The sequence below is a fragment of the Synchiropus splendidus genome, chromosome 2 (assembly GCF_027744825.2).
Source record: "Synchiropus splendidus isolate RoL2022-P1 chromosome 2, RoL_Sspl_1.0, whole genome shotgun sequence".
NCBI classification, from domain to species: Eukaryota; Metazoa; Chordata; class Actinopteri; order Syngnathiformes; family Callionymidae; genus Synchiropus; species Synchiropus splendidus.
Genome location: NC_071335.1, coordinates 19253780 through 19273493, shown reverse-complemented (window position 1 = coordinate 19273493; position 19714 = coordinate 19253780). Strand labels below are relative to the sequence as shown.

The window sequence follows — 19714 nt, the reverse complement described above, 5'->3', positions numbered from 1 at the left end:
CTGTACAATGGTTTCTGCTTTTGTTCAGTCCATTTTAGTGGATTTGATTTTGAAGTTGGATAGATGACAATCATTTGGATCCAAAGGGAAGAATGATGACAGTGAAACCCTTCAAATACTAAATCAAATAAACTAGTTTCACTGTTAAGAATAGTCATGAGAAGTAAGTTGTGGTGAACTAACAAAATGGAGCCAACACTCTCAAAGAAACAATGGAAACCTTGAGTGGGTATTTATTCCTCAATTTTCCCCTTTCATTTTCGCCATTGAAACAAGATGCCTGTTGTACAGTACATGTGAAGTGGTCATGTTGCAAGAGATTTTTTCCACACTGAACCTGTCCCATCTCAGATCAGTTCCAATGAAACGTGGCTCAAGCTTGGACCATGCATTTGGAGAAGTACATGTATTAGTTTCCTATACGTTAGGTGTGAAGAATGCTATTGTATTTGAGGCACTTTTGTTTTGTCACTCGGTCGTCATGTCTTTCCATTCTAAACTCACCAAGCCAGAATGTGTGGCGACTTCAATCTGTTTCAAGTGAGTTTTTGGTTTCACAGATGTTGTCTGGAAAAGACAAGGGGAGCATTTGAATCACTTCTTCTGGGAAAACTGGAATCTGATGGAATGAATTAAGGGGGAAAACTGTTCTCAGGCTCTGCTCGTGTTTTCGCCTTGTGGTCGGTGATGAGGTCCTGAAGTCTTCTTTCGCTGAGAGGAATGAATAAAATGTTGAGAAAAGATTGTGCTAGGGAAGTTTGATCATTTCTGCTGCAAAAGGTTTTTACTGCTTTTTTTAAAAGTTTCAAAAATGTTTGTTTGTAGAGGATAATTCTGTAGGAAATGTGGCTGTGAAGGAAAGGGAAATAAAAACGTTGCGTCTTGGCAGGTCATGTATTCCCACACAGAATAATATACACTGGTGTGTTCCTGTTGCTTTAGCGGTCCAAGATATTTTTTTAGATGGGATTCCCATTTGTGCTGGCATAACGCCGTCCTTCCACGTTATTTGTTGCGTAACACTCCTTGACATATTTTATTCCGATGCAAAGTAGTGATTCAGGTTTAGTTTTTGATGAGGTAGTGGTACAGGCGGTAACGTGACTTTGGCACCCACCAACAGAAACACATTGAGGTTTTCCTTTGCAGCAGCAGTGGAACATGCAGTTATGTCATGCCTAAAATATCGTACATTTCAAATCCACCGTAGTTTACTGTGCACTGTCAACACTGAATTTTTGTGACGGTTTCTCTCTCTGCTTTTGGTTTAGGTTTCTAATATCTCAGTTAAAACTTTGAAAGTACGACATAATTTTACAGTGGATATGTTTAATTTATTGTATTGAAGGAGGCCCGGCTGGATTCGACACATAGATCCTAGAGACAAGGGATATGTTGGATGAAAGATGTTAGAGATGGCGCTAACAAAGGTGAAAGTAGAAGAGGAGTACAGCCAATTATGTTCATGGATGATAGGTGTGACAAGGGTGGGTGATCAAACTTGCTGATCTGTCGGAGTGCAACATTTAGGTTTTTTTAAGGTGTAATATTTTTTAAATTTCTGTGTTGTCATAATAATAGTTGACATCTTTATTGTAGGCAGTAGTGCTTACAATATTTACAAAGGGGCGGTGTAAACGTCTGGCCAAAGACCAGATGAGGATGGATATTTTTATGGATGGATGGATTTTTATGGATATTTTATTTATTCTTATGTCTACACATTTAATCTATTTGTTCTCCACGGCACATGCTCACTGGTGGCGGCTTGGGCGACAGGTCAGCGTTCACCATGGTCATCTAAAGATTAATATACGTCACTTATTCTCAGAACATTTGATCAATGAAAAATTGTTTGAATCTGCAACCTACTTGCTGTACGGTAAAAAGGAGTATCCCGGCTAATGCGTGTTCACTCCCAAAGTAAAAGGGCGATCTCACCGGACAGCTGAAAGAAGTGAGCCAGAATTATTTCCTGGAACTATTGTATGTCAGCACACCCCTGTGCATGTAGTCTGTTAAGCCCATGAGAAACCCACTACAGTGTACCCTATCAACAACATTGGTAATGATGATAAAGAAGGTGGGTGAGTCTATGTGCTCTGTAATATTGGTGAAATGTTAGAATTGTCTTTTCTTGAGGATAACATTCGATAACATTTTATTTTGGGTAGTTGTGTTTGGAGTTCCTGGTGTCTCACCATGGTTGGGAGGGATTCTTCTGCAACCCGCCGATCCGTCAGATGGACGTTTCAGTCATGTGCACGGCACCTGGGTCCGTGTGATGACATAACTAGGTTTTCATTCACAGCGCAGCAGACCGCCTCATCCCTCCTGCTGCCTCTCTCACTGGAAAATTGCTGCTCTCCAGTCCAAGAACAACCGACCCTGTCCTGCTCCTCAGCTCGTCACTCTCTAGCTTTGCTTCAAGAAAATCTCTTGGCTGACTGTGATCATCAACAAAAAATTTAAGGGTGAAGAAGGAAATTTGGCTGGTTTAAATACACATTCCGTCATTGGTTTCGTGAAGCTGTGATACAGTACATGTGTGGCCTCCCTCAGCACTGTTTGATGCCTTCCTTTTTCAAATATGATGTGATGAAAGCTGGTCATTCACGTCTACACCCTGCATTTATGCCAGCGCTTCCCTTGCCATCACATTTAGAAGGGAACTCAATTGTACTGAATTAAGTTTTGGCCTAAAGAAATGAAAATGAAATGGTGATGTTCTTAGCAATGCCCAGCTCTACATTCCAGTCTCATTAGAAGATTTACCTTTGTTGTCAAATTGGGCTACATGATGATGTCGAGATTATTATAGATCAAAATTGCGGTCAGGATTGTTGGTTATGAATTTTAGCAAGGTAAAACAAAATATCTATATTTTCTTGTCTCTACTGAAAAAAGTGTGAACAACTCTAAATGCTAATTGGAATAAAATTTGCGTGACTATTATGAAATGAAATTGCCCAGGAATTTAGGATTGAGAAAGGACTTGGGGAATAATGATGCTATCACGGAGTGCATTCACCAAGTGTGACTCAATAGAAACCGAAGAAAGAAAACTATTATGTATTTCTCCCAACATTTGGAGTTAATGGGACCATTTAGAATATGCAAGTGTGTATGTGGCTAATAATGTGTTACAACAGTCGTACAAGCGGGTTTGGTTTTCACGTTGTTGTCAGGAATGTGTAATGTTAGTGAATGTTTGATTTTAGAAACAATCAAAACTTAAATGTGACCTTTGCTGAAGTGAATCTCAACCTGTCCGAGTGCAGCTTGTATCGTCTATGTCAGGTACTTTGACCCCAAAGAGGTGATGGTGTTTCGGTCAACGTCTGAAGTCAAAGTAGTTTTAAAGGTCACGAACAACGTCTCAGACGGATGACTTTTTCAGAAGACGAGCCTTGCCCCGACTCTTCCCATTTCAGAAGTTTTTAATATTTTATGGGATCCCAATGGAGCACTCAAGTGACTTTCGTTTTATACTGTGCTTCACAAATTTCAGTTCTGTTCAAGCACAAAGAAGCACCTTGGCTAGTGATCTACGTTTTGTTTAGTCTCTGTGGTCATCGGTCAGAGGTTGCATAGCATGTATTGACTCATAGTGACAGCTAACAGCTATTATTTCACATTAATCTGATCCGATAAGCTGGTTCCACGGCCCGGTCTTCTGTGGGTTTGCTCGTGGTTGTGGCTCATTCCTTTTCCCTATATTTATTGGTCATCAGTTTTTGGGCAGAGATTCATGAAATTCATAGAAGTTTGGTGTGATGCCGGACTGAACAGAACCAAAATCACTTCAGTCAGTTACGTTGCATGTATGTGGAGCAAGAGTTCATCCTTTCACGGATTTAGGTTACAGCTGCTACCGTCCGTGTGCTTCCGTGGAAAACTTTGATTTGGATTGTAGTGTTATCATTCATCACGGAAAAGGGAAATGGAGTGACCGTTGTGTCTTCACCAGACAAACGTGAACATGTCAGATACAGTCAGTCACATGTTCTGCCTGAACGCCTCCACTGTGGAGTAACCAGTTTCCCCAAATCCCCTGTTTCCTCCTTGAGCGACACGGAATGTCTCTGTTCAAAGACTCGCATGTTCCGTGACAAAAGTTGAGCTGTAGATTTTAAGAATATGAAAGGCATCTTTCCACTGTAGGTCTTACTATCCTTGTTATGTGTTTGTGAAAATAACCACGTCTCATTCTCTGTCCCTGCAGAATAGTTCGTGATTATCTGAGTGGAGCTCCATTTTCCTCCTACCAAGAGTCCATGTACTTCTCTCGCTTTCTGCAGTGGAAATGGTTGGAGAGGTGGGTGGTGTCTGCAGATTACACACTTGATAATGTGAACATGCAAACGATTCCTCTGATAATATACTGCAGGAATGTTCTTGGTGGAGGATTAGTCAGGCTACTTCTCAGGATGTTCAACAGAATGCACCAGTAGCACTATGTTAGGAAAATACTAATGATCTCGGTGACTCTGTTCCTTTTTTTTTAAATCTAGTGAAAACAGCCCTTTGTTTATTGGGACAAGTTGAAACAAGTAGGGGAGATTGTGGATGGAAAGAAATGCTCATGTTTTATTTAAAAAAATATGTAGAGGGAGACAAAATGAAACAATGAAGAATAAATAAATAAATAAATGAATATCTCGCCTAAATTGGAGAGTAAAATGGGTGGAGCGGGCTGCTCAGAGCAAAATACAGTCGTGCACAACCGTCAACTGTGGTTATTTTACACTTTTAACATGTGGTTTAAATTTTGCTTAAAATTTGCATTGACTTTAAAGGTAAGTGATTGCTGTCACAAAAGTACCTATAGCCAACTGATGCTCTGTCCGTAAGAAATGGAAGGTAACTCGAGTAACTCAGGAATGTCTTCTTGGCCTTCTCTCAACCACTGGTCTTTTCTCAGAGAATCAAATAGATAGTTGATAGTTGTCTCCTGCTTTTCTCTTGAGAGCAGAAACGAGTCTTGGGAATGAAACTAAAGACTGCTTTCTCTTAAGTTCAATTCTTCAGGCAACTGGTGCCCAAAACCTATTACTAAATCACTTCTCCTCTGATCCTGATGCCATCAGGACCGTTGAAAGTACTGAGAGTATAATTTATTCCTCTTCATTTTTATTACAGGGCTCATTTTTCTTTTATGTCCCCGCAGGCAACCAGTAACCAAAAATACCTTCAGACATTACAGAGTACTAGGAAAAGGTGGATTTGGTGAGGTGAGTGTCTTTTTTGCTGTTATCATTTCCTTCATTCACATAATTGATGCTTTGTTTTTGGTGAGCGACATCGCTTGAATTTTGTTGGTCTTACCCTGTTCAATCATACACATTGACATATCACAAAGAATTTACTTTTTACATAGGTACATGTATGAAAAGAAATAAAAGAAATAATAGTTTTATTGGTGCAGTGTTGCAACAGGTGGCCTTGGAATGTCAACATAGTTGACTATCATCAGCTTTTAAATTAGTCACAGGATGTTTCATTAGTCAGCTTGTCGTGAGGTCATCGTTCTCTTCGCAGTAAGAGTCGATATGGCGGAGACTCTGTGACCTTTGCGACCCAAAAAAGTAAGGGATCATAGGACATATCAAAGGACACCTTTCACACCACATTTTGAGCTTTTAAAATTCATATGTATAGTTTCAAAATGTTTACCACTATAGTAATGTTTACCACACTAAACACATTAGAGTTTGTCAACCCGTACATCGACTAGCCAACTGATATTTTCTACTTGTAGAAGAGTGGAATGGCGAAATGACTGATTCACTTGGGGAAAAAGTAAAAACACATGACATGGTGTTCATCTTTATTTCAGAAAACTGCCCCCAAAAACTTACACCAGACAAAGGCAAAAGTAAAAAACTGTCCCCTCCTGGGGCTACTAACTTTATAGGTTTGTGTTGCCTTTTTTTTTGTCATGAAATCAAGTCTGTTTTTTGTTTTTTGTCCCAAGGTTTGTGCCTGCCAAGTACGTGCCACCGGTAAGATGTACGCCTGTAAAAAGCTGGAAAAAAAACGAGTGAAGAAGAGAAAAGGTGAAGCAATGGCACTGAACGAAAAACGCATTTTAGAAAAAGTTAACAGTAGTTTTGTAGTAAGTACTACTTTTTTTATTCACTCTCTTTCTTGCATGTGTGTTGCTGAGCTTTCATTTAACCATTTTGGACTATGCATTATTTCATGGGTGGGTTGTGGTAAGAGGTGTACCCTCACATCTTTATGGTTCACGTCTGTGGGGATTTGTATGTTCTGCTCGTGCTTGTGTGGGTTTCCACCGGGCACTCCGGTGTCCTCCCACAGTCCAAAATCATATGGAATCTGTCCCTGTGTGTGTAAGGGTGATTGTCTGTCTATATGTGTGTCCTATCCAGGTGTTTCCACTGTTGTTCGTAAGTTGCCTGGTTTGAAATGTGTTAAAAGAAAATGTGCTCAAACAAAGCTGTTTCTTTCCCGCTCTGTCCTTCTTTCAACTGTCGAAAAGGGAAGTCGGTGGGGAGCATAGTGAGCAAGTGGTTAGTCCAGAAGGGTTTACAGCAAGAAGGTTCTTGGTGCTTAGTTTTATCCAAGCACTCTGGTTTCCTCCCACGGTGAAGAAAATATTCTTCGCAGCAGACTTCGAATCTAGCAAATGATCGCATTGAACAGCATATATTCTTAGGTCTTGTGTTTTCATGATCTCGGCGACACAGTCGTCTTGTAAAATATATGACCAGTCTTCTTCAATTTCTAGAGTGTTGGAAGGTGTTTGGAAAGGGACTCGACCAAAGCTCCTCACTGATCTCGATTTGAGCAGCCTTCTCTGCCAAGGTCATTGTTTTGTTCCAAGTGTTCCTATACTGCCCCCATTTTATTTCCTGCTCTGTGCAGCCATGACTGAAGAGGTCTCTTGTAGTGGAAGGAACCTCTACTGGAAGCATGCTGAGGAACACAGTTCACCATATAGTTGCTCTGGGGTGTCAGTTGCCCCAGTGTCAGTCGCTCCAGTCCATTTTTTTTCTTCATGAGGAAGAAATAAATATACACATGTTTATACACTGAACTATAAGTTGTGTTTTTGGGGGCAATTTATTTTACAAAATCTGTTCCATCAAATGGTAACACCACGAAGGTCCTCCCACAAAGTCCTTCTTATTTATAATTCCCAATTGTTTATTTGTAATTGGCCAATTGAAAAGCGAGCCAAATTAGAAACAAGTAAGCAAAGGTAGAAATGTCAGTCTTCAGGTGTCCGGTGGCAAAACCTCTGTTATGCAAGCTGTGGTAATGTCCCCATCAGTTTTTTTGAGGATGTTTCTCTCTGGATTGTTTTCCACAGTTCCAATAATCACAATCATCATGTTCATTTGCTATGATTGTTTTCCTGTTGCCATGCTCCATGTCAAAAATCTTGAATCTGTGGTGGGACGGAATCGGGCTGCATCACATACGTAATGTGATGTTTACGCCTTTTGTCATGCCGTTCTGTGTGAAGTAATGTCTATAGAAGTCGCACGTGGGTATAAGAAAAAAAACAAAAATAATAATCATCCAGAAAACACGGAACTTGATACATCACAAACTATGAATATGGTTAAACTACCAACAAATTACAGCAAACTATGTAGTTCACAGTTAACAGTTAACACTGTTCCTACGTACAAGAGTAGGCATTCAAAATAATTCAATTCAAGATGAAGTCGTGCTTGGACCCCACCCTTTCCCATTAAGAAAATGATCATGCCACCGTTCCGCTGTGATTCAGTCTCTTCATTGTCCAGATGTTTGCGGCTAACTTTCCGATGAAGTGTTCTATAAATCATCTTCTTGAAGGGCGGTGTTTCCTTCCATGCCAGTTAATGTCGAGACCTTTTCCGATGATCGCCCATTACCGGGTGAGAAGATATGTTAGCGGAAGAGTTGATGGCCTCAAATTAAGCTGTCGCTCATGTTCATTGGCGTCAGTTCAGTAATAAGGTAAGTGTGCCCCAATAAAAGGGCCGTTGTGGTATATGGGCTGCACACATTGTGGATGCTGCTGGACGTGGTGGAGCAGCGGGTGCCAAACCTAGACACTCACCTGCCTGCAGTTGCTGGCTGGAGAACCAGCAGACTGAAGAGAAACAAGCACGTTCATGGCTCAGTATCGGGGGAGGAGGTGAATGGTTGCTGTGTTGGGTTTGAGTGACAACGTTGGCTAGTTGTTTTTTTTTTTGCCGTATGATACGATTTTTGCTGTGATTTAGAATTTAAAAATCCCAGCAAACAAAAAAGCCTCTGTTCCCAGATGTGTGGCAGGCTTTTTAGCTAACATTTTCATCCTAACTTAAGTTATTAATGCTAAAGTAGCCCAAAAAGTCCAAAATACACCTCAGATTTAATGACTTTCAGTACATATTACATTTAAACAAATGTTTCAAATTAGCTGCATTTTCTTCCATAACAGCGCTGTTCCGTGCGACATCAACCAATCAAATGAGTGTTGAATTTATTTATGTGAAATTACTGTGGAGAAACATCATGTGACAATACATGCACTATTGATAGGACATTTAGGACGGCGTGCTGAAGAAGTGAGCCACTGAAAATACTCCTCCTTATTTAAAGGCCAAGAGTTAGTTTTATAGACGACTGTTTAAAGTTTAGAACTTGGCTGTATTTTCATCCTGTCATCATCATCAGACATTTCACCAAGAACGTCACACTTCCATGTTGCCAGTGTCGTGACTCATGAGACATGGATAACCGCAAGATTTCGCCAGTAAACAAATATGGCACCTGCAATGGCCAAGGTACGGCTGCAAAAAAACGAAATTACAGAGCGGAAACGCCCTTTTCACTACGCACTAGGAGTCGGGCATTATGCAAGCACTAATAATAGTTTAGGGCGTCCTGCTGAAAAAGCGACCTAGAATTCGTCATGTTTTTCAGTTTAAGTTTGCCCAGACACCCCTCTGCTTGGGAGCCTGAATTTTTACCATTTTATTAAAGCTTCTCTCAAAATGCAGAATATAAATGGTGAAGCACAGATGCAAATTCTTTATTAAAGGGGCGTTAAATTTCCCTTATGTGGCTCGTGACTCCTCTCCAAGGAAGCTGGAAAACAACTCAAAACGTTTTCAGGAGCCAAAAAGAAATCTTTGAGTCTGTATTGTTTTGTGACGAAACGTCTGCTGCATCTACTCTAATGCACCTGAACTAGTAATTGAAGTACACATGTTGTGGTTTCTGCTTTTCTCGGCGTGCACGGTTATCCATCGCACTGAGTAAATATTTACCTGCTCAGAGCTTTAGTATTTATGTTCTGCACACCCTGTTGGACTGCAGGAGCCTGGAGCTCAGTGTTCTGTACTATGTGAAGGATTAGTTGTGGCGGCGTGAGTTATCTTGTGCTTCCCTCTTTTTTGTGAGTCAAGACGGTGGTTAGCTCATGAACACACAAACACACACACACACACAGGAATTGAGTCGGTGTGGGTTTCCTACGGAACCTCAGACTCGGGTCTCTTGTCACCTGGGACAGGCACATGATTCTGTGTGTTTGCGCTGTGCGCTACAGACAAATGTGATGACTCTTCATGCGCCTCTCTACCTACAAGAGCTGCTCTGTTGCCTAGCAACACTGACCAAACAGCAGCAGCATCGAGAAGAGTCGAGTACTCTCCCGAAACCCCTCATCGCTTGCTCTTGCTATCGTTCTTTACCTTCCTCAAATGGAGTAGGATATAAAAGCTCTCTGGATTTGGTGTTTTATTTTAAACTTGCTGGCAAATGGCAACTGTGGAGCACATTTAAGACCATTTCAGCAAGTGATTTGTCCATGTTTGACATGGAAATTAAACACCGTGTTTCATAGAAGTTAGTATTAAAGTTGTTGTGTTTTCTGTTTATTGTTTACTATTTTTTTCTCCAAAACTTCTTACTCTTCAGCAAAGAATTTGTTCTGTATTTGGTCTGCATAGAGCTAAATATGAATGCATTTCAATGTATTCTTTTTCAGTTGTGCTGTTATTTGGGGGAGGGAAGGAAGGAACGCAAGACTGACACACTTGAGTAATTTGTAATTCTTTCGTGGTGAGGAAAGAGCTGAGCCAAGGTTCTACGCTCACCTGTGGTCTTCAGGAATGCAAGCAGCCAAAATGCGTTCAGGATGTCTGGGTTTACCTGCGGGGCAGATTGAAAAAAAGCTACTTTTTGGTGGTCCTGTTCTGATGCTTCTCTCTCTCTCTCTCTCTCTCTCTCTCTCTCTCTCTCTCACCCTCACCCTCACCCTCACCCCTCTCTATTTGTCCTGGAGGAAAGTGTGGGCATCTGTTACTGACAACTCGGCATGAATGTTTTTTTTTTTTCTTTGCGATGGAATAGAATCCCATTGCAAATGCTGCAATGTGAAAAACAAAAACTCCTTGGTAGAAAATCTGGCAACCCACTTCACCATAAATCTGCCAACCTGCTCCACCAATTATACGTGCTGCACTGACTTCGGCAGGAACGGTTTAACTACAGACAAAGATCATCTGTCTGACCCATCTCTGTGTCACTTTTCCCTGTAGTCTTTGGTGTCAACCATGGCAGGCTCAGTTGTTGTGGCGACAACTCTGTTAAGTGTGATTAAAAGTCTGCATACAATGTTGAACTTTGAAAATTTACCCGATCCACTCTGCTTTCCATCCCTGCTGGAGCGATCCATCATACTCTATGAATATATCATACTATATGAATGAAATAGAATCCCTGTGCATCAGAGTTTTGGGGGTGGGGGTGTCCCTCAACACAGTGACCATGGTTGGGTTTATACTTTTTTTCATGTGTTTTTTTCCCTTTCTCTGACTTAATTTAAGTTAATGATAATAATACTACATGTTTACTTTAAGTAAATATTCCAAAGTGATTAAAGGCTTTTCTTTGTTCAGCTATATAGTTAAATAAAGTTACCCTATTCATATAAATGTATGCATCCATTTATGTCATAATGTGTAGGCTCGTCTTCCAGGGAAGTGCTGTTGATGTTGTGTTGGTTTATTGCTTGAGTTAATAATTCCACACAGGTAATATTGCAAAATGATCAAAAGGAATCACAATGCAATGTTTTTCCCAAAAAACTTCAGTGTTACCAGCAATCCAATATTGGATTGAGTGGTACTCAAACTATGAGTGGTTGGTTTCCTCCAAAGTTATTGAAGTGACAGGCACTTTGATTTACTGTGGGTGATATTTTAGTTAATTCAGTTACAGTGCCCTGAAGTACATTTTTGGAAAGTACTTGACTCATATGCATTACTAAATAATGCATTTGCTTTAATGTCTATTTTAGTCAATACATCGAACAGCAGCAAGACATCAATAAAGGGGGAATGCTTTACTGAATCACCTGAGTTAACCATCAATAAACCCCTGGATTTCCCTGAGTCTTCTTATTTGCCTGACAAGCTTGTGGGGTTCGGTCTGATGGACACCACTGCATTGTCCAGTTGCTCCAGTTATTGACCTCATTTTTTTATGAGTTTGACTCTCGCTAAAGAATTTGTCTCGCGTCATAACAACCTTCTCTGCTCCGCTGGTGGTCGAGGTCTGTAGCAGATGGGTTTCCTCTTTGTGGCGGAAACATCCTGCTAAAACACAAACTCTCATAATTCAACAAGAGGAGGTAGAGGGAAGAAGAAAATAGATGAACGGTGGGACACAGGAGAAAGACATGGTTTACTTTTATTCTCTCACATTGCTTAATAATGATAATCCCTCCTAACAAAACCTCATTTCTCCTTTTTCTCCAGGTTAGTTTAGCTTATGCCTATGAGACCAAGGATGCGCTGTGCCTGGTGTTAACCATTATGAATGGCGGCGACTTAAAATTTCATATCTACAACATGGGCAACTCAGGCTTTGACGAACAGAGGGCCATTTTCTATGCTGCTGAGATCTGCTGTGGCCTTGAGGACCTGCACCGTGAGAGGATAGTCTACAGGTGAGCTGCCTGGGCGGCTAAGACCAGACATTTATCTTTGTCCTCAAATGTAATCTCAGCAACCTTCTTTTTTCCCGGGACTGTTTAGTGTTAGTGAGACGACAACTGGGTGAAAGTGTGGTCAAAAAGAATGCAGTGTTTGTCCTTGAGAGCATTTGGATGCAGCTACTGTACATCTGTGGCTGTTCTGAAATGTTTAAATACACGCGCCATCGCAGGGATTAAATGAAATACAAAGACGATGCAAAACTGTTGTTGAACCTGTGTCTCTCCGGAGCGTAGAGAGTAAAACTGATCGCATTGGAATCTTTCTGACAATTGTATTTTGTGCAACTGAAAAGGTTTTTTTTATTACAGCATGCATAAAATAAACATCCTTACTTACACACACACACGCAAAACATTCTCAGTTTGAACCTTGAAAAACAGACAAGCTGACATTTAGCCGTTACACAAACCAAATTCCTAAGTAAATAATTCTTGTTCAAACATTTGTCTTCCTTATGGACTAAAACTTGAATAGTTTTTATCTGCTCTTTTTTTTATTTGTGTTTTAGGAGTATTTCTTGTACCTTAAAATTTAAATGTAAGAGACACATCTTTAAATACAATATGTTTTAAATGAAATAAGATGCAACATGTGACTTTGATTGATGATTTTAAAAGCTGTCTTTTTGCGAGGTATTTCCTTCCATATCTTGTATTAATTTATTTTGACAGTCAAAAATCCTGTTAAAATGAACATTCAGCACTTCAAATGGCCAACATTGATATTGGTAGCTTATAGTTTATGCATTTGAGGCTGAGCAAAATTCAGCAAAAATGTTGACAACTTTAACAATTATCATGGACGAGAGGTCAAGAAGAAAACCTATGCTGGAGTTTGCTATTCTTCCGGCACCTTCCGAGCCTGCATCTCTAAATTGTTGGGCATCAGCCAGACATTTTGAGGGCGCGCATGTGCTAAGCTAAGCAACAGATTGAGAGTGAGTAGCGTGACAAATGAGTGCAAAAACACACTCACAACAGAAAGAAACAAGATGAAAGCTGGTTTTGTGTGCCTTAAACGACATTATTGATAGGTTTGTTTTTCACCCAGACCCCACAATCAGCTGGAGGTGCGACCGCACGCTTTGTTTGGACGATTTCAAACACTGCTGATAAATGAGTTGGAGGTGTAAACTAAATTTGATAAACGGTTGTCCGTCTAATTTTTTCCAGAGATTTGAAACCTGAAAACATTCTTCTGGATGATCGCGGTAAGCCATTAAAAATCTGTTGCATTAGACCGTCTCCTGATACGATCTTGCTTAGTGTTTGTCGTCTGGTTTTTATTGTGCAGGACATATCCGGATTTCGGACCTGGGACTTGCCGTACAAATCCCAGAAGGAGAGACGATACGAGGGCGAGTGGGTACAGTCGGCTACATGGGTATGAACCTGAGCGTGTCTTACTGTAAACAGGGCGCATGTCTCTGTTGCTGACTCCCTGCGGGTCTGCTCCGCTCAGCTCCGGAGGTGATACAGAACGAAAGCTACACGTTCAGCCCGGACTGGTGGGGGCTGGGTTGCCTCATCTTCGAGATGATCCAAGGGCAGTCGCCGTTCCGTAAGCGCAAGGAGCGGGTGAAGAGGGAGGAAGTGGACAGACGAGTGCGAGAGGATCAGGAGGAATATTCTGACAAATTCTCAGAGGAGGCCAAGGACATCTGCAGACAGGTGAGTGTGGCGTGATAGTTGAAGACTCTGTCTAATCTCATATATCTGCAAGCAAACTCGTGACTCATCCTCACTTCCTACATCAGATACCGCCCCATGGTTTGATTGTGCTGGATTATCACAAATTAGGGGAGGTGCTTCCTGGAGGCTCTGAGGGGTTCAGAGTAATTTTACTGTGTGTGACTCACATCACTTGGAGTTGCTTGACAAACTTCCACCCACATGTCAGTCAAATACTTTACATCGATTACTCTAGATTAGACGTATGTTTTATCAGGTTAAAAAGTGCAGAATGTATAGTAAGTGACGGTGTTTCGGCGTGTTTGGTCTCAAAATTAATGGAAAACTCCATGATGCTTCTGATGACTCCTTCCTGGGGATGTAACACAGAGATTCTGGAGAGAAGTATTCCCTCAATGGGCTTTTGTCTTGAATGCTGGGTCATTCCAGGTGCAGTTTAGGAAAATTAATAGTTTAACTTTGCTTACAATTTATGAAACTACTGTTTCAGTGCACTGCAAAGTCAGGGGAGGGAGAAGAGCCTGGGCTTTTGCCTGTAAGGGAATTGGACGTTTATTTTTGTGACGCTGTGGAACATTTTGACCTGAAGTTCAGCTGTATCAAAGACTCCCAGGGGAGAGGAGGAGAGAGGGAAAGCAACCAGAACAAGAATTTCAGCGAGAAATCAGGGCAAACTGGACACTCTGCGATGTTACTATCCAAGTCCAGAAATAGATGACTGATGGCACTTTAAAGATTTGAAACCTTAATCTAAGGTCAGAGGAACAACAGCAGCGAGCGCTGTGATGTCAGAAATATGTGTTTCAGAATGATAAAATAATCATAAAACTTTATGTACACAGCGCTGTTCACAAATTCTCAATACTTAACCTCTCCACCTTTTTATCCTGTCAGCTTCTAGCAAAGGATCCCAAGAACCGACTGGGCTGTCAAGGTCACGGGGCCACAGAGGTCAAGCAGCACCCCATTTTCCGAAACATCAACTTCAAACGGTTGGAGGCCAACATGCTGGACCCGCCCTTCAGCCCTGATGTAGGAACAGCATGCATAAAATAAACATCCTTACTTACACACACACACGCAAAACATTCTCAGTTTGAACCTTGAAAAACAGACAAGCTGACATTTAGCCGTTACACAAACCAAATTCCTAAGTAAATAATTCTTGTTCAAACATTTGTCTTCCTTATGGACTAAAACTTGAATAGTTTTTATCTGCTCTACTCGTCGTCAGGTGTTCAAACAATGATCATTACCGCCTCCAAGGTTTGTTTAGTCTGTGTTGAAAATAACTTAAACAGTTGAAATAGAATAAATTATTTTTGGGAATGATCCAGATCATATTTTAGCCTTCAATTCAGGCATGCAGTACACAAGATATATAGACTTTCATGGGCTTCATACTCCCTGGAGGTCGAGAGATGAGACTTCAGCACTCTCACCACTGTGGCCTGGGTGCGATGGTACGTCTGCACGTCAAGTTTTAGTCGTTTAAAGGATTTTTTATTGGTGAAGGTTTGCACTTTGTGAGTGATTTTCTAGTCTCTGAGATGATGACCATTGTAGCTTATTGTGGTTTATGGCTGCCACCATAATTACAGGTTGTGTGACAAACAAACGTCAACAGTGCAGCTGCTAAAAGTTTAGCGTCCACACCTTGACGTCTTTTCGATAAGATTCTGTTTCAAATGCTTGTATTGGACTAAATGGTGGGTGACTGTGTGAAACAGGTCATTGGCACCTCCTTGCTGGAGATGCGGCTGGGTGGAACTATAAAATAAAAAGCTATAAAAAAATAGCACTCAACCATCATCATCAGGTGGTCATAATGATTTTATGCACATATGTAGGTCAATAGGGACAGTTTGCTTGCTTTATTGATGTAGTTGTGGGCCACATAGCTGCACCAAAACACCCCGAATGATGCACCATAAAGCAGTGTCTGAAAGGTGGAACAGCTTAACCTTTTTGAAGTTGGTAACCTGGTAGTTATAAGCCACTTTAAGATTGTGATGATAGATAGATTGTCATTTTTAATTACATATTAATTTAATTACATATATTTGACAGCTGTTCTAGGTGATTATGATGTCAAAGTTCATTGCCGTGGGTGACATGAATACATTTAAAATTTTGATTCAAAACTTGTTTCTACGATGGCCATGCGTTATTAGTAAGAATGTTTTGTATGTGCAATTATCACAAGTGGCACAAAATCTAAGAGTTTCATTGATGATTGCTAAGTCTTGGTACTTAGTGCCTGTTGGTGATTTTTCTCCTCTCGTCTTCGTGTATTCCAGCCACGAGCCGTTTACTGTAAAGACGTCCTGGATATTGAGCAGTTCTCCACAGTCAAAGGGGTGAACCTTGACCCCACAGATGACGACTTCTACCACAAGTTTGTCACAGGCAGTGTCTCCATCCCCTGGCAGAACGAGGTATTGCAGGTCGTAAATTGTGTCCACGTTAGTTAGATCGATTACATCGATTTAACAGCTTGCCGAAGACTTAAAAAGTGATTATTTCGTGTTGAATGGAAAGATTTGACTCTCTCCAATCTACTTGAGGACACGTTTGGATTCCAACATGCAGCACATGTGGATTTGGAAGTTCAGAATCATTATTATAAGTACAATCAGAGCAAAATAATATGCAGAGATTCTGACTCGTTTTCATGTTGAATAGATGGAGAGGTGATCTGTTGAGAGTGAGAGAGGTTTGTAACCTTTCACCTGTTCTCTTCCTAGATGATCGAGATGGAATGCTTCAAAGAAATCAATGTCTACGAAACAGATGGGACACTCTGCCCAGACCTGGACATGAACCGGCCGAACCCTCCACCAAAGAGAGGCTTCTTCTACCGCCTCTTCAGAAGAGAGGCAAGTTCTAGTGCTCCGGCAACTGTCCGAGGGGGTGGGGGCTAAGGTACTTCCTCTCTTTTCTCTCCCTGCCTGCCAAAGTGTGAACATCACGCCGGGAATCCTGCTGCATGTCAACGTTCACCTCATTCTCTTCCCTCTACTGTCCTCTGCCATCAGTTTCCTCCATCCTTGCTGCTTCCACACTGATGTCTGTCCATGCGGTCCACAGTTGTGCCTCGATGAAGTTCTCTAGATGATTTTGAAAGAACTTTCCTGAAACTGTATCTCTAATAAAACAAATGATGACTCTATCAATACAGCAAGGTTTTAGGCTGGAACCCAACATCAGGTTAGAGATTAAGGGTGGGAATGTTGACTGCTCGAAAGAGACTGGTGTTGATAACCGACTTCACATGTCGCCGGACGGTGAGAGACCAGCTGCCACTGGAGCAAGTCTGTGACTTCATTTCTAACACTGAATCGCTTAATAGCATGTGGCGCTTTAAGTGGGCCGTAGTTTTCCAAAGTCTTGCAGCAGGTCCGATGAATGCTCACGGACCACGTCTGACTCTCCACAGGTGTGTTTCAAGAGCGGCTACAGCGACGATGAGACGGAAGAGCCCTCGCGACTTTGAACCACTCCCTCCACCTGTTTCTGCTCCCACAAACTCCAGCCGAGTGCAAATCTTAGAAACTCAGTGAATGTTGACCTGTATTTATGAGCTGTATTAAAAGTGTATTATAATTCAAGAAAAAAGTGAGTTTAAAGATTTTGTACATTTGTACTTGAATTTATGTCTAGATGTATATTTTCACTAAAGGTTGTATTGTACAAAAAGCCATAAAAGTACCACTTGAATGCATACATGACTTTTTTTTTCTGTTTTTTACATTTCTTGTCTTTTTTTTCCTTCTTTTTGGGGGTGGGGAGGTTTTTTTTTAAGAAGCACAGTAATTGTCTTTTTTTTATGTAGCATACTGCATTTTGTCTGTTTTTGCTTTCGATTTGGTCACTGTGACTTCGCACATCTGTCCCATGGTAGCCCCCTCTACAGGGTTGATATGAATCAGATGGAAAGTAAATCCATTCTGTCCATTGCTGCTCCACCTGTTCTCTTTTTCTTTTTTTGTGAAAGCCTGGCCTGTAATTGCATCTGAAAAAGCCCCATTATTTTGTATTAGTTGTACACAGCCGGTCAGTCACATCATGGAGGTATATATATATATATATATATATATATATATATATATATATATATATATATATATATATATATACACACACACACATACATTACAATCCTGTTGTTTTAAATGTCTGTTACAGTTTCCACTCATGCAGGGACTCTTTTCTTTCCATTGTCCAGCAATTCTTTCAAAATTTAGTCTGTCAAAGTTGACACTAGTTGACAAGAGTGAAAATGTTGGGAACGCCGCCACTTTGAAATCAAATTCTGCTCAACACCTTTAAATCTCAAGATGAGCTTATGGATGAGAAGAACCAGGCGTTGTGTACAAGAGCACCCACCCACCTGTAGGACCTTTTTTTTTTCACTGCCATTGTTTTGCTTGCCTTCTATATGAGATTAGGGTTGGTCCTGATCAGTGCTTTTTTTTTCTCTGTTTCTGAGGCAATTTAAGCTATTTGACTTAGAGGAAGTCACTGTTTACTCCCCTCACATGTTTTTAATGCTGTGAATACCCAGTCTGGACATGTGTACATAGTAAAGTTAGGAATCAAGTTCTTCTTTTCTCCAAAACCTTCTCAAGTGTCTGCCTTGGTCTGTTGGGTCGTCATGTTTGAACTTGAATGTCACTCCGCTGAAGTTCTCTCGTATGCATGTGTGAGATGGTACACATCGTTTCCCATCCAGCCCAGAGCTCTTCTTGCAAACATGATTTCCTGTTGCACATTCCTTCGCCCAGATCAGGAATCGATCATCTTGCTTTCGCCGACTTGATTTCTCAGTGTCTTTTTAATTTCACTCTCAGGCACATTTTGGAAGCGGAGTTTTCTTGCCTTTGTAGATTTTAGTCTTTTAGCCTCAAAATCCTTGTAAATGATGTTAACATGTAACTAAGCTCAAACCCTTTGCAAGGAAGCCGTTTGTCACGCCTGTTTATTATCCTTACAGCATCTATCTTTTTCCTTCATTGCACTATGGTGTGTTTTGACAATGACCAGAGGTAGTGTCTTCTTAACCTTTTGCCAATGATACCAAAAGCAACACTTAGTGAATCAAATGTTTATTAGCGAGGAACGACTGACAGCCTTTATTGTGCCAACTTCATTTGTGACATCACACTTTTGCTCCTTCCGTCCATTCTCCGATTTTATTTAACATTGAGGAACTTGGACTTGCAGTTTTTGAATGTCCGCACTAAGTGCATTGTAACACCTAAAACGAAATACATATGTCTTATTACTCAAGCATGTATTGATTTGTAATATTTCAGGTTCCTTGTATATGTAAATGATGACCTACTAGTGCCAACATATCTCACTGGTATCTGAGGACAACTTAATCAATGGTGAAATGACCAGTGGAGCGAGCCCTGTTTGAATACTTCATTTTTCATTTGACTGTGTGTCAGGCGGTGACAGGAACCTGCTGTAGAAGACAAAAAAAAAAGAATTTATATCCGATGAATCCTGAATAAATCGGTTTAATCTCCCCCACTTGGGATTAAAGCAGGCCTTTGCTGCCAAACTTGACACTGAGAATGATAAAAATTCTTCTTATTCAAACGGGGCCTGGGACCTCTTGATTTCTTTACTTTTTTTTTTTTTTTTTTTTTGTACCTGTACAGTCATGTCGTTCAACCACTGCAGTCATTGTTTATTCTTGTACAAGTTGTATCACTGGTTGTTGTACCATATCTGACATTTGTAATTATGAAATAATACACTGCCATTTGTATAAAAACAGTTGTCTGCCGACTTTTTTAAACATCAGGTCAGCTTCAGAAACCGCCTCCATTTTGGAGCCTGTGGGCGGCTGTTATACCCGAGTCTCTTCTGGATGACTGAGTTCCTCACCCTGACCAAGCCTGAAAGGAAAGATTCATGAGCTTGTTCTTTTGGTCTCTGTCCATTATTTGTCCGTAGGAGACAGTAGAACAAGATCCATAAATACTTGTGCTTCCC

General features: G+C 40.8%; 1 protein-coding gene across 4 annotated transcripts in view; it reads left to right on the top strand.

The window, feature by feature from the left end:
* The window catches only part of LOC128755011 (G protein-coupled receptor kinase 6-like), a 43636-nt gene extending 24165 nt beyond the window's left edge, over positions 1-19471 (top strand). For 2 of the 4 annotated variants that reach the window (XM_053858130.1, XM_053858133.1), the window contains exons 6-16: positions 4226-4318; positions 5171-5234; positions 5978-6118; positions 11775-11965; positions 13187-13224; positions 13308-13397; positions 13476-13684; positions 14600-14737; positions 16006-16143; positions 16453-16584; positions 17145-19471. In XM_053858130.1, coding sequence (XP_053714105.1) covers positions 4226-4318; positions 5171-5234; positions 5978-6118; positions 11775-11965; positions 13187-13224; positions 13308-13397; positions 13476-13684; positions 14600-14737; positions 16006-16143; positions 16453-16584; positions 17145-17201 — 1291 coding nt within the window. In that variant the 3' untranslated portion in view covers positions 17202-19471. Of the gene's footprint in view, positions 1-4225; positions 4319-5170; positions 5235-5977; positions 6119-11774; positions 11966-13186; positions 13225-13307; positions 13398-13475; positions 13685-14599; positions 14738-16005; positions 16144-16452; positions 16631-17144 lie in introns of all 4 variants that reach the window. The other 2 variants (XM_053858132.1, XM_053858131.1) reach the window with 2 other exon arrangements.
* The last annotated feature ends 243 nt before the right edge of the window (positions 19472-19714 follow it).